The sequence below is a fragment of the Coregonus clupeaformis genome, chromosome 19, assembly GCF_020615455.1.
Source record: "Coregonus clupeaformis isolate EN_2021a chromosome 19, ASM2061545v1, whole genome shotgun sequence".
Taxonomy (NCBI): domain Eukaryota; kingdom Metazoa; phylum Chordata; class Actinopteri; order Salmoniformes; family Salmonidae; genus Coregonus; species Coregonus clupeaformis.
The window spans coordinates 46121292-46136523 of NC_059210.1; the positions used below are offsets into that span (position 1 = coordinate 46121292).

At 44.5% G+C, this 15232-nt stretch overlaps 1 protein-coding gene across 1 annotated transcript in view; it reads left to right on the forward strand.

Moving 5' to 3' along the window:
• LOC121531214 (SH3 and multiple ankyrin repeat domains protein 3-like) overlaps window positions 1-15232 on the forward strand; it is a 159458-nt gene that overhangs the window by 111726 nt on the left and 32500 nt on the right. Inside the window, exons 12-13 of the mRNA XM_045204981.1 lie at window positions 2977-3052; window positions 14038-14120. Of these exons, the coding sequence (XP_045060916.1) occupies window positions 2977-3052; window positions 14038-14120 (159 nt within the window). The remainder of the gene's footprint in view (window positions 1-2976; window positions 3053-14037; window positions 14121-15232) is intronic.

A 15232-nucleotide genomic window follows, 5' to 3' on the forward strand; every position in this document is an offset into this window, starting at 1 on the left:
AGTCCCAGAACAACAGCAAAGGACCTTGTGAAGATGCTAGAGGAAACAGGTACAAAACCATCTATATCCACAGTAAAACGAGTCCTATATCGACATAACCTGAAAGGCCGCTCAGCAAGGAAGAAGCCACTGCTCCAAAACCGCCATAAAAAAGCCAGACTACGGTTTGCAACTGCACATGGGGACAAAGATCTTACTTTTTGGAGAAATTTCCTCTGGTCTGATGAAACAAAAATAGAACTGTTTGGCCATAATGACCATCGTTATGTTTGGAGAAAAAAGGGGGTTGCTTGCAAGCTGAAGAACACCATCCCAACTGTGAAGCATGGGGGTGGCAGCATCATGCTGTGGGGGTGCTTTGCTGCAGGAGGGACTGGTGCACTTCACAAAATAGATGGCATCATGAGGAAGGAAAATTATGTGGATATATTGAAGCAACATCTCAAGACATTAGTCAGGAAGTTGTGCGAGCAAGGGGAGGCCTACAAACCTGACACTGCTACACCAGCTCTGTCAGGAGGAATGGGCCAAAATTCACACAACTTATTGTGGGAAGCTTGTGGAAGGCTACCCGAAACGTTTGACCCAAGTTAAACAATTTAAAGGCAATGCTGCTAAATACTAATTGAGTGTATGTAAACTTCTGACCCACTGGGAATGTGATGAAAGAAATAAAAGCTGAAATAAATCATTCTCTCTACTATTATTCTGACATTTCACATTCTTAAAATAAATTGGTGATCCTAACTGACCTAAGACAGGGAATTTTTACTAGGATTAAATGTCAGGAATTGTGAAAAACTGAGTTTAAATGTATTTGGCTAAGGTGGATGTAAACTTCTGACTTCGACTGTATATAATTCCTGTAAGTTAAGGCATGACACATTACTCAAGCCCTGTGCTTTTAAAATGGTGTGTTCCTATGGGAATTTGCTCATATTTACAGCGCCACCAGTAGGTAAAAGATCAGACTTTTTTTGTTGTTTTTATCCTTTTGGAACAGTAATTGGTGACATATTTAATTTCAAACCTACACTTTCAAATATCTTATTTCCCAACATGGCGTCAATGGCATGGCATTGTTCAGATAGATTAGCACACTCTGCCAACAACATTGCGTATAAATACAGGTAATCTGACTTCATTAACCTGTTAACAGGTTAATGAACTCAGATGACCTGTATTTATATGCGCTGTTGTTGGGAGAGTGTGCTAATCTATCTAAACAATGCCATGGCTTCAAACCAATCTATCTTTCTCTCTGTCTGTCTCTCTCTGTGTGTGTGTGTGTGTGTGTGTGTGTGTGTGTGAATAAAGTGTCTGCTTCAAATCTCCTCCCAGATTCTGAACTTCTAAAACAGATTGGGAGATGTTCCCGGTGCTTCTCAGTCCATCTGTTGTCTTTGTGTCTGTCTGCACAGGAGAACTCTCTCTCACTCTCTTGCTCTCTCTCTCTCTTTCTCTCTCTCTCTTTCTCTTTCTATCTCTCTAGCTCTCTCTCTGTGTGTGTGTGTGTGTGTGTGTGTGTGGAGACATTTTACTCACAAGTAGAGTAAGACATAGCTGTGTGTGTGTGTGGAGGTGTAGTCCAGGTTATCAGCGCTATCTGAGCCCAGTGTTTAGATGCTTGTGGGCTGCAGGCATCAGACACTGGCCCGCATTACACACACTTACACTGAATCTGCTAGTACCATCCTGTACACACACACACTGACTCACACACTCATGCACACACAATACCATCTGATATGTTTTCTCTATTTCCAGCCATTGTCAAGTATAAAGGGAAGCAGTACTCTAGCTCTGCTGAAGTGCTGACTCATCTTTGACTTTCTCCCCCAAATATAACTCACCACAACCTCCCCTCAACCCCTTAACCCACATCACACTGTCACTATATGACAGACAGACAGACAGACAGTGTACTAGTGGATGCCTGTCTCCTCTATCGACTGTCTGTCTGTAAGTATAGGCATCTCATCCTATCCCTGCTCAGCCTAGTCCTCTGCTTCTTTGTGTGTGTGTGTGTGTGTGTGTGGGCGTGCACACACATGCATGTGAGTTTTTGGAGTGGAGGGGAATGGGGGAAGTCTATGCATTTGTAATGAGAGTAAGGCTAGTGGGCCTGTTCTCATTAACACCTTAGACAGAGACACCACAAGGAGAGAGATAAAATGAGAGAGGGATAGAGAGGGGGATAGAGAATGAGGGAGAGAGAGGCGTAGAGGGGAATCGGGAAGAGGATGACAAGAGGGCTAATGGAGAGATGGGTGGAGAAAGGGTCAAGGGGGGATAGAGAGAGTAATTGTGAGGTGTGTAGGTGATGGAGCAAGCAGTGGAGACAGAGAGAGAGCGAGCGAGAGAGAGAGAGGGGTTTGTTTGGTCTTCCTGTGCTTTGGTGTTGAGAAACTCTGGAATACTCTTGTATTGGACAAAGCTGGCAGCTGTCACTCACTCAAACTGACAGACAGACAGACAGACAGACAGACAGACAAACAGGGTGGAGTGAATGTCCAGAAACAAAATATCATCAACTCAATACACTAATACACACACGCTTTAAAACAGTAATAAAAACGCTCTCGCCATCACACACCCACACACATCCATGCATACACACACATAAACACACACACACACACTAGTGTCCAATTAAGAACTCCAATGGCCTCTCAGCAGATTGTCGTTTAGCAGGGAGCAGTGTGTGTGGGTGCCTAGCACTGGGATTGAACATGTGACTCTTGGAGCCGGAGCTCGTGGCTTATGCACATTCGCCATCCCCTTCCACAACGCCTTAGCAAAACCCAAGCCTACATGATGGTAATAGCACTCATTGTTGCCCCTTGTGGCCTGTTTTGAAGTAATCTCCCGACGTCCTGCTTACCTGGACGGACGGCGAATTTCACGGTGGGTTTTTAGTGACCAAATGAGACCACGCACACACACATACTGACAGTGTATTGCTTTGTTTTACAGAGACAAGAGAGGATCGCACCAAGAGACTGTTCAGACACTACACTGTGGGATCTTACGACAACGTCACCTCATACAGGTAAGACACACACAAATACACATACACACACACAGTTACACACACACAGTTACACACACAAACACTTACACACTTACACACCACACATGTTTGGACAGTGAAGATAAAAATATATATTTGACCCTCTACTCCAGCATTTTGGATTTGAGAAAGTTGCAGATGCACAAAGATCATGCCCCCAAAACATGCTAACCTCTCACCATTACCAATAACAGGGGAGGTTAGCATTTTTGTGGGGGTATGATATACAGTATATGCCTCTGTAACGAATCAGTCATGATTAGCCATAATCATGATAGCATCCACATTAATGAAGTCGTCAGAAACATATTATATTATTATTTACAATAAAGGTTACTCCAAATGACACAATACATTATTTACCATTGATTTCTATTGGGCACAACATAATCCGAAGTACAACCAAAACAAACTGCAAATACATCCAACCTCATATAAAACATTTGATCTCAAATCCAAAATGCTAGAGTATAGAGCCAAATTAAACGTTTTTGCTTCACTGCCCTTTCCCACCTGGACAAGAGGAACACCTACGTGAGAATGCTATTCATTGACAACAGCTCAGCGTTCAACACCATAGTGCCCTCAAAGCTCAACACTAAGCTAAGGACCCTGGGGCTGTAGTGGAACAGGTTGAGCGCTTCAAGTTCCTTGGTGTCCACATCACCAGAAAACTATCATGGTCCAAACACACCAAGACAGTTGTGAAGAGGGCACAACAAAGCCTATTCCCCCTCAGGAGACTGAAAATTTTTGGCATGGGTCCTCAGATCCTCAAACAGTTCTACAGCTGCACCATCGAGAGCATCCTGACTGGTTGCATCACCGCCTGGTATGGCAACTGCGCGGCCTCCGACCGCAAGGCACTACAGAGGGTAGTGCGTACGGCCCAGTACATCACTGGGGCCAAGCTTCCTGCCATCCAGGACCTCTATACCAGGCGGTGTCAGAGGAAGGCCCTAAAAATCCAGCCACCCTAGTCATAGACTGTTCTCTCTGCTACCACACGGCAAGCGGTACCGGAGCACCAAGTCTAGGTCCAAAAGGCTTCTTAACAGTTTCTACCCCCAAGCCATAAGACTCCTGAACAGCTAATCATGGCTACCCGGACTATTTGCAATGCCCCCCCCCCCCAACCCCCTCTTTTACGCTGCTGCTACTCTGTTTATTATTTATGCATAGTCACTTTAACCCTACCCACATGTACAAATTATCTAAATTACCTCGACTAACCGGTGCCCCCGCACATTGACTCTGTACTGGTACCCCCTGTATATAGCCTCCCTACTGTTATTTTTATTTTACTGTTGCTCTTGAATTATTTGCTTTTCTTTTACTTATCTATTTTTGACTTAACACTTTTTTTTCTTCTTAAAAACTGCACTGTTGGTTAAGGGCTTGTAAGTAAGCATTTCTACACCTGTTGTATTCGGTGCATGTGGCAAATAAAATTTTATTTGATTTGAAATACAAAGGGGAGTGTATAATGAGAGTTATGTGATGCTGTTCCCATCTAGTGGTGAAACAGTGTCAGTGCATTCTGCTTGCATGAGTCCCATGCTCAACCCAGGCCTTATACAAAACTAAGCTCCCATTACCGAAACGTATGTGTGCATGTGTTTGAGTATGTCTCTCCCTCTCTTCCTTGTCTGTCTCTCTCTGAAATGTATTGCATATGACGTCTGTAATAAAGTAGTGTGTGAGTGCAGGCTGAGAGAAAGGACAGTAGAACATGAGCTTCTATAGGACTGTGTTCTGATGTAAATTCACTCTAAATGTCAGAGTCAGCTTGTCAGGAGAGAGGCGCTTTGTATCAGAGCGTTGTTTAGAGAGAGAGAGAGAGAGAGAGAGAGAGAGAGAGAGAGAGAGAGAGAGAGAGAGAGAGAGAGAGAGAGAGAGAGAGAGAGAGAGAGAGAGAGAGAGAGAGAGAGAGAGAGAGAGAGAGAGAGAGAGAGAGAGAGAGAGAGAGAGAGAGAGAGAGAGAGAGAGAGAGAGAGAGAGAGAGAGAGAGAGAGAGAGATTCTCCACCGCTTTAACAATGGGTACATAGTGAGTCATGAAGAGTATGTGAGAGCTACAGCAGCTGAATAGGAGAGAATGTCAAAGCTCTTGAATGGAAGTCTGTGAATAGAAGTCTTTGGCATGCTACTGTGAATTGCTACTTAGAGGGTTTATGGAACATTATTATATGTAAGACTGTATAATTACATTGTGGAATTTGATTCTGCTACAGGGTATGCTTTTTTGCATATGAATGTATGGAAGATATTTTCAAAATGCCTGAGTTGAGCTGTATCTAAATGGGAGTTAATAGAATTGTGAATGCAACATTAGAGAGATTGAGAACATGGTTGGTTGAATGGAAACATAAAGCAAGGTATTCTGGAGCTATGAAGGGGAAAACGTTTGAGCTGGAGTTGGATATGTAGGGGGGAGGAGAGGAAGGGATGTTGAACTATAGGCATATCTATAAACCGTATAGCTCTCTGTATTTAGGATGTCCTCTAGTTAAATGGTACTGTATATCTGCCCCCTGACACAGGACTATTTCTCACGGGTCTACAGGCCCCGTCAGCAGGGCCTCTATCTGCCATGGGTAAGTGGCTGGGCAGCGGTCATGGCAAACAGCTAACACAAGGCCAAACTCCAGATCTCCCATGCCAGTGTGTGTAGTGTTGGGATGTCTACTAACCAATGAGACTTTTGGGACACTGACACTCTCATTCTTCTGCTTCACTAACTCTATGGGCTATCTGGTGTCAGACGTGGGATCTGACAGTCAGTCTGTCAGTCAGTCAATAGTATATGGGTGTTGCTGAGAATGGGACATGATGCTGCTTTTACTGTGTGTCTATAGAGTGCTGGAATGTCGCTGGGAATACATGTGCTGTTGTTTTTGAGGATTGAATTGTGTGGTTTGAACTTACATAATATTGCACTCACACACACACTAACTCACTCACTCACCCAAATCAACTTGTGACTACTCTCTTATTAGTCGTGAGATAATTTAATATTTCTCCGCAAGCAGACACTCCTCCTCCTCTTCTTCCTCTTTCTCCTCCTCCTGAATGGGAGAGGCAAACTCCTCTGTTCTTATCTCCTATCCCTGGAATCTCAGTCATTAGGAGGGAACACAGAGACGACACTCAGAGACGGTGATGAAAGGCCCACATTATACATACAGTTGAAGTCACTCGTTTTTCAACCACTCCACAAATTTCTGGTTAGCAAACTATAGTTTTGGCAAGTCGGTTGTGCATGACACAAGTAATTTTTCCAACCATTGTTTACAGACAGATTATTTCACTTATAATTCACTGTATCACAAGTCCAGTGTGTCAGACGTTTACATACACCCAGTTGACTGTGCCTTTAAACAGCTTGGAAAATTCCAGAAAATTATGTCTTGGCTTTAGAAGCTTCTGATAGGCTAATTGACATCATTTGAGTCAATTGGAGGTGTACCTGTGGATGTATTTCAAGGCCTACCTTCAAACTCAGTGCCTCTTTGCTTGACATCATGGGAAAATCAAAAGAAATCAGCCAAGACCTCAGAAAAACAATTGTAGACCTCCACAAGTCTGGTTCATCCTTGGGAGCAATTTCCAAACGCCTGAAGGTACCACGTTCATCTGTACAAACAAAGTATGCAAGTATAAACACCATGGGACCACGCAGCCGTCATACCGCTCAGGAAGGAGACGCGTTCTGTCTCCTAGAGATGAACGTACTTTGGTGCGAAAAGTGCAAATCAATCCCAGAACAACCGCAAAGGACCTTGTGAAGATGCTAGAGGAAACAGGTACAAAGCATATATATCCACAGTAAAACGAGTGCTATATCAACATAACCTGAAAGGACGCTCAGCAAGGAAGACGCCACTGCTCCAAAACCGCCATAAAAAAGACAGACTACGGTTTGCAACTGCACATGGGGACAAAGATCGTACTTTTTGGAGAAATGTCCTCTGAAGGAACAAAAATATAACTGTTTGGCCATAATGACCATCATTATGTTTGGAGGAAAAAGGGGGTTGCTTGCAAGCCGAAGAACACCATCCCAACCGTGAAGCACAGGGGTGGCAGCATCATGCTGTGGGGGTGCTTTGCTGCAGGAGGGACTGGTGCACTTCACAAAATAGATGGCAACTTTAGGAAGGAAAATTATGTGGATATATTGAAGCAACATCTCAAGACATCAGTCAGGAAGTTAAAGCTTGGTCGCAAATGGGTCTTCCAAATGGACAATTACCCCAAGCATACGTCCAAAGAAGTGGCAAAATGGCTTAAGGACAACAAAGTCAACGTACTGGAGTGGCCATCACAAAGCCCTGACCTCAATCCTATAGAAAAATATGTGGGAAGACCTGAAAAAGTGTGTGCGAGCAAGGAGGCCTACAAACCTGACTCAGTTACATCAGCTCTGTCAGGAGTAATGGGCCAAAATTCACCCAACCTATTGTGGGAAGCTTGTGGAAGGCTACCCAAAACGTTTGACCCAAGTTAAACAATGTAAAGGCAATGCTACCAAATACTAATTGAGTGTATGTAAACTTCTGACCCACTGGGAATGTGATGAAAGAAATAAAAGCTGAAATAAATCATTCTCTCTACTATTATTCTGACATTTCACATTCTTAAAATAAAGTGGTGATCCTAACTGACCTAAAACAGGGATTTTTTACTAGGATTAAATGTATTTGGCTAAGGTGTATGTAAACTTCTGACTTCAACTGTACTTATATTGCATTTGCTAGTACTTTCCTGTACATACACACACACCCACACACACACACACACACCCACACACACACACCCACACACACACCCACACCCACACCCACACACACACACCCCCACACACACACACACACACACACACACACATATGATCCAAGATGGCGTAGCAGTACGGTCGCTTTTATTTTTTCGTCCTGTGTAAATATCCCGTTTCTTGTTTTTTTGTCTATATTTCTCAATTTTTTACTTTCATTCTTTAACTAAATATACTCTCCTGCAACCCGCCTCACCCAACGTGGAAAGGATTCTATTATTTCTTTATAACTTTCATCAAGAACCGTAAGCTGAAACGTGTGTAGCCGCAATCTGAATTGGCTACCTGCTATTAGTTACCGTTAGCGTCTTCACCATTGTCCGTGGCCTACACTATCCACCAGCCAGCTCTAGCTAGCCTGGACAATTCGTCGGCCAGTCTGTACAGCGTGCTATCGACCCAGCGTGCTATCGACCCATAGCTTATTGGACTTTCTGCCGGAATCACTGGACCCTAGCGCCGGATCATCACAACCAGCTAGCTAGCTGCAACTAAATGGCTACCTGTTATTAGTCACCGTTAGCGTCTTCACCATTGTCCGTGGCCTACACTATCCACCAGCCAGCTCTAGCTAGCCTGGACAATTCGTCGGCCAGTCTGCACAGCGTGCTATCGACCCAGCGTGCTATCGACCCATAGCTTATTGGACTTTCTGCCGGAATCACTGGACCCTAGCGCCGGATCATCACAACCAGCTAGCTAGCTGCAACCTGTTGTTGGCTGATCACCATTACCATTGCCATATAGCAAGCACCAGTTAGCCTTGAGCTAGCCTGCTAGCTCCCTGCTAGCTGTGCTGAAGCACCAATTTGAACTGCTCTCGGACTCACATATTGCTGTTCACTGGACCTTATGATCACTCAGCTGCACAGCTGATGCCTGCTGGACTGTTCCTTTACACGGTACTCTGTCCTGTTTATTCTGTTTAGTCTTAGCCCAAACGTTATCGCTATTTCCAGTTGTGTCTTAGCTCTCTCTAATAACACGTGACTGCTTTATGCCTCTCTCCCATGTCAATTATGCCTTGCCTATTGCTGTTTGGGTTAGTTCTTATTATACAATTTCAATGTAGAACCCCTAGTCCCTCTCAAACTGTCTCATATAGTTCCTTTGTTCCTCCCCTCATACACGCGAGACCGGCTCAATCGATGCCTCCAATGACGCTATCTCTTTCATTGTTACCCAACACTTAGGATTACCTGAACTGTACTCATATCCTTCCATATCCTTTTCTGTACATAATGCCCTGAATCTTTTCTACAACGCCCGGAGAACTGACCCCTTTATTCTATGTACCCAACGCACTAGAAGACCAGTTCTTAAAGCCTTTAGTCGTATCCTTATTCTAGTCCTCCTCTGTTCCTCTGGTGATGTAGAGGCTAACCCAGGCCCTGCAGCCCCCAGTATCACTCCTACTCCCCAGGAGCTATCATTTGTTGACTTCTGTAACCGTAAAAGTCTTGGTTTTCTGCACATAAATATCAGAAGCCTCCTTCCTAAGTTTGAGTTATTCACTGCGTTAGCACACTCCGCCAACCCTGATGTTCTAGCAGTGTCTGAATCCTGGCTTAGGAAGGCCACCAAAAATTCAGAAATTTCCATCCCCAACTATAACATTTTCCGTCTAGATAGAACTGCCAAAGGGGGTGGAGTTGCAATCTACTGTAGAGATAGCCTGCAGAGCTCCATCATACTATCCAGGTCTGTGCCCAAACAGTTTGAGCTTTTACTTCTAAAAATCCACCTTTCCAGAAATAAATCTCTCACTGTTGCCGCTTGCTACAGACCCCCCTCAGCCCCCCAGCTGTGCCCTGGACACCATATGTGAATTGATTGCCCCCATCTATCCTCAGAGTTCGTACTGCTTGGTGACCTAAATTGGGATATGCTTAATACCCCAGCCATCCTACAATCCAAGCTAGATGCCCTCAACCTCACGCAAATGATCAACGAACCTACCAGGTACAACCCTAAATCCGACTAACTTACCCTCTAAATACACCTCCGCTGTCTTCAACCAGGATCTCAGCGATCACTGCCTTATTGCCTGCGTCCGTAACGGGTCCGCGGTCAAACGACCACCCCTCATCACTGTCAAACGCTCCCAAAAACACTTCAGCGAGCAGGCCTTCCTAATTGACCTGGCCCAGGTATCCTGGATGGATATAGATCTCATTCCGTCAGTAGAGGATGCCTGGTTGTTCTTTAAAAGTAATTTCCTCTCAATCTTAAATAGACATGCCCCCATTCAAAAAATACAGAACTAAGAACAGATATAGCCCCTGGTTCTCCTCAGACTTGACTGCCCTTGACCAGCACAAAAACATCCTGTGGCGTACTGCATTAGCATCAAATAGCCCCCGTTATATGCAACTTTTCAGGGAAGTTAGGAACCAATATACACAAGCAGTTAGGAAAGCAAAGGCTAACTTTTTCAAACAGAAATTTGCATCCTGTAGCACTAACTCCAAAAAGTTTTGGGACACTGTAAAGTCCATGGAAAATAAGAGCACTTCCTCCCAGCTGCCCACTGCACTGAGGCTAGGAAACACTATCACCACCGATAAATCTACAATAATCGAGAATTTCAACAAGCATTTTGCTACGGCTGGCCATGCTTTCCACCTGGCTACCACTACCCCGGCCACCAGCTCTGCACCCTCCGCTGCAACTTGCCCATGCCCCCCCGCTTCTCCTTCACACAAATTCAGACAGCTGATGTTCTAAAAGAGCTGCAAAATCTGGACCCCTACAAATCATCTGGACTAGACAATCTGGACCCTTTCTTTCTAAAACTAGCCGCCAAATTGTCGCAACCCCCTATTACTAGCCTGTTCAACCTCTCTTTCGTAACGTCTGAGATCCCCAGAGATTGGAAAGCTGCCGCGGTCATCCCCCTCTTCAAAGGGGGTGACACTCTAGATCCAAACTGTTACAGACCCATATCCATCCTGCCCTGCCTTTCAAAAGTTTTTGAAAGCCAAGTCAACAAACAGATCACCAACCATTTCGAATCCCACCGTACCTTCTCCGCTATGCAATCCGGTTTCCGAGCTGGTCATGGGTGCACTTCAGCCACGCTCAAGGTCCTAAATGATATTATAACCGCGATCGATAATAGACAGTACTGTGCAGCCGTTTTCATTGACCTGGCCAAGGCTTTCGACTCTGTCAACCACCGCATTCTTATTGGCAGACTAAATAGCCTTGGTTTCTCAAATGACTGCCTCGCCTGGTTCACCAACTACTTCTCAGATAGAGTTCAATGTGTCAAATCGGAGGGCCTGTTGTCTGGACCTATGGCAGTCTCTATGGGGGTGCCACAGGGTTCAATTCTTGGGCCAACTCTTTTCTCTGTGTATATCAATGACGTCGCTCTTGCTGCTGGTGACTCTCAGATCCACCTCTACGCAGACGACACCATTTTGTATACATCTGGCCCTTCATTGGACACTGTGTTAACAAACCTCCAAACGAGCTTCAATTCCATACAACACTACTTCAGTAGCCTCCAACTGCTCTTAAACACTAGTAAAACAAAATGCATGCTCTTCAACCGAACGCTGCTTGCACCCGCCCACCCGACTAGAATCACTACTCTAGACGGGTCTGACCTAGAGTACGTGGACAACTACAAATATCTAGGTGTCTGGTTAGACTGTAAACTCTCCTTCCAGACTCACATTAAGAATCTCCAATCCAAAGTTAAATCTAGAATCGGTTTCCTATTTCGCAACAAAGCCTCCTTCACTCATGCTGCCAAACATGCCCTCGTAAAACTGACTATCCTACCGATCCTTGACTTCGGCGATGTCATTTACAAAATAGCCTCCAACACTCTACTCAGCAAATTGGATGTTGTCTATCACAGTGCCATCCGTTTTGTCTCCAAAGCCCCATATAATACCCACCACTGTGACCTGTACGCTCTTGTTGGCTGGTCCTCACTACATATTCGTCGCCAAACCCACTGGCTCCAGGCCATCTATAAATCACTGCTAGGCAAATCCCCGCCTTATCTTAGCTCATTGGTCACCATAGCAACACCCACCCGTAGTCTGCGCTCCAGCGGGTATATCTCACTGGTCATCCCCAAAGCCAACACCTCCTTTGGCCGCAATTCCTTCCAGTTCTCTGCTGCCAATGACTGGAACAAATTGCAAAAATCTCTGAAGCTGGAGACACTTATCTCCCTCACTAACTTTAAGCATCAGTTGTCAGAGCACCTTACCGATCACTGCACCTGTACACAGCCCATCTGAAATTAGCCCGCCCAACTACCTCATCCCTATATTGTTATTTATTTTGCTCATCTGTACCCCAGTATCTCTATTTGCACATCATCTCTTGCACATCATTCCAGTGTTAATACTAAATTGTAATTATTTTGCACTATAGCCTATTTTATTGCCTTACCTCCATAACTTTTAAATTTGCACACTGTATATTAATTGTATTTCTGTTGTATTTTTTTTTGATTTTTGTTTTGTTTTACCCCATATGTAACTCAGTGTTGTTGTTTTTATCGCACTGCTTTGCTTTATCTTGGCCAGGTCGCAGTTGTAAATGAGAACTTGTTCTCAACTGGTTTACCTGGTTAAATAAAGGTGAAAAAAATAAAATACAAATACAAATACACACACACACAATAAACAGAAAACTTGAGCGTGCATAACTATTTACTGAAACAGGTTTCCCTCAAGAATTTCCCTGTATTTAGCGGCATCCATCATTCCTTCAATTCTGACCAGTTTCCCAGTCCCTGCCGATGAAAAACATCCCCACAGCATGATGCTGCCACCACCATGCTTCACTGTGGGAATGGTGTTCTCGGGGTGATGAGAGGTGTTGGATTTGCGCCATATATAGCATTTTCCTTGATGGCCAAAAAGCTCAATTTTAGTCTCATTTGACCAGAGTACCTTCTTCCATATGTTTGGGGAGTCTCCCACATGCCTTTTGGCGAACACCAAACGTGTTTGCTTATTTTTTTCTTTAAACAATGGCTTTTCTCTGGCCACGCTTCCGTAAAGCCCAGCTCTGTGGAGTGTACAGCTTAAAGTGGTCCTATGGACAGATACTCCAATCTCCGCTGTGGAGCTTTGCAGCTCCTACAGCGTTATCTTTGGTGTCTTTGTTGCCTCTCTGATTAATGCCCTCCTTGCCTGGTCTGTGAGTTTTGGTGGGCGGCCCTCTCTTGGCAGGTTTGTTGTGGTGCCATATTCTTTCAATTTTTTAATAATGGATTTAATGGTGCTCCGTGGGATGTTCAACATTTCTGATATTTTTTTATAACCCAACCCTGATCTGTACTTCTCCACAACTTTGTCCCTGACCTGTTTGGAGAGCTCCTTGGTCTTCATGGTGCTGCTTGCTTGGTGGTGCCCCTTGCTTAGTTGTGTTGCAGACTCTGGGGCCTTTCAGAACAGGTGTTTATATATACTGAGATCATGTGACAGATCATGTGACACTTAGATTGCACACAGGTGGACTTTATTTAACTAATTATGTGACTTCTGAAGGTAATTGGTTGCACCAGGTCTTATATAGGGGCATCATAGCAAAGGGGGTGAATACATATGCACGCACCACTTTTCTGTTATTAATATTTTAGAAAGTTATTTTTTTCATTCCACTTCACCAATTTGGACTATTTTGTGTATGTCCATTACATGAAATCCAAATAAAAATAAATGTCAATTACAGGTTGTAATGCAACATTGTAGGAAAAACGCCAAGGGGGATGAATACTTTTGCAAGGACTGTAGGTACTGTACAGACCCAAGAGAACCCTGAGCTAGGCTTTTAAGTTGATTGGGTCATCAGAGAAGGAGGTTCAGATGTGTTTGTGCGTGTGTGTGTGTTTGTTTGCAAAGCCATTGGGTTCCTCTCTCCCTACATCGCCCCCCACCCCTCTCTCTCTCTCTACTCCCTATCCGTCCCCCTTCTCTCCCCTATCTATCCCTCTCTCTCATTGTCCCTCACCTCCCATCCCTGTCCCCCTTTCTCTACCATCCTTGGCTCTCTCTCCCCTCTTCTTCCTTCTCTCCCGCTGTCTCTCTGTCTCTTCTCTCAATGAATTTTTTGCTGGACTCTTACCTGCTGTCCCTCTCCTCTCTGCTCTCCAGTGATTACATCATAGAGGAGAAGAATGCTATGTTGCAGAAGAAAGAAAACGAAGGCTTCGGTTTCGTCCTGCGGGGAGCCAAAGGTAGGAAACACACACACACACAGGTGAATACCTTTGTTCATTATTCAAGTGTTTTAGTGCTTGGCCATAAGACTGGAACAGACAACTTTTCTCTATATACCTCCAGGACTAGCCTGGTGTGTCAAACACATATTTTCACAAAGCTCGACTTTATACCTTATTACTAAAGCAGGCTGTCTTGATCACTGTCACCTCCAAGGCCCTGCTAGCTACTTTCTTCATGTCATAGGCTGTCTGTGTGTGTGTCATTACAGGCCTGTGAGCCCCTCTGCAGGTGTTCTGAGTGTGGGGTATGGGATGTGGTGGGGTTGATGTAAGGAGTTCTAGACCTCTTTCACATAGTATGACTTATTTACCTATGAGTCAACATGACTGGCTTTGGTCAACACCACATTCTCTCTCTCTCTCTGTGTGTGTGTGTGTGTCTAGCCATTGTGGTGGCGTCATCCTAGAATGAACTGCCAGTTGACTCCCCCATCTGTTCCTCACACATTGTGTTCAGGGAGACAGAAATGACTATTTTTCTCCAATCTTTATATTTCCTCCCTTATTTTTTCTCATTCATTGACTCCTTCACTGTGTTTCTTTTGTTCTATTCCACTCTTGTCTTTCTTTGATTCATTCTTTCACCCCTTCCCTCCCTCTTCTTTATTCCTCACTCAGCTTTACTATTAGTCCTTATCCTCTACTACTTCACACACACACACACAACTGCACGTGCCTGCTCTCCATGCTGGTTACTATAGCAACCCCTCGCGGCCACCAAACCCAGGATTCTGAGTGTTTTTGCTGCTCCTCCATCTCTATATTTCTATTTTCCTCATTTAGCAGACACTCTTATCCCGAGTGACTTATAGGAGAATTTAGGGTTAAGTGCCTTGCTCAAGCGCACATCGACTGATATTTCACCTAATCGGCTCAGGGTTTCGAACCAGCGACCTTTCAGTTACTGTCCGAACACTCTTAACCGCTATGCTACCTGCCTCTCTCACCCGCTCTGTCTCTCCAGCTCTTTCTTACTCCTCTTTTTTTTCCCCTCGCTCTCTTCCTCTCCCTACCTTAAACACTCTCTCTACCTTAAACACTCTCTCTAAACGCTAAAGCTATGAAGG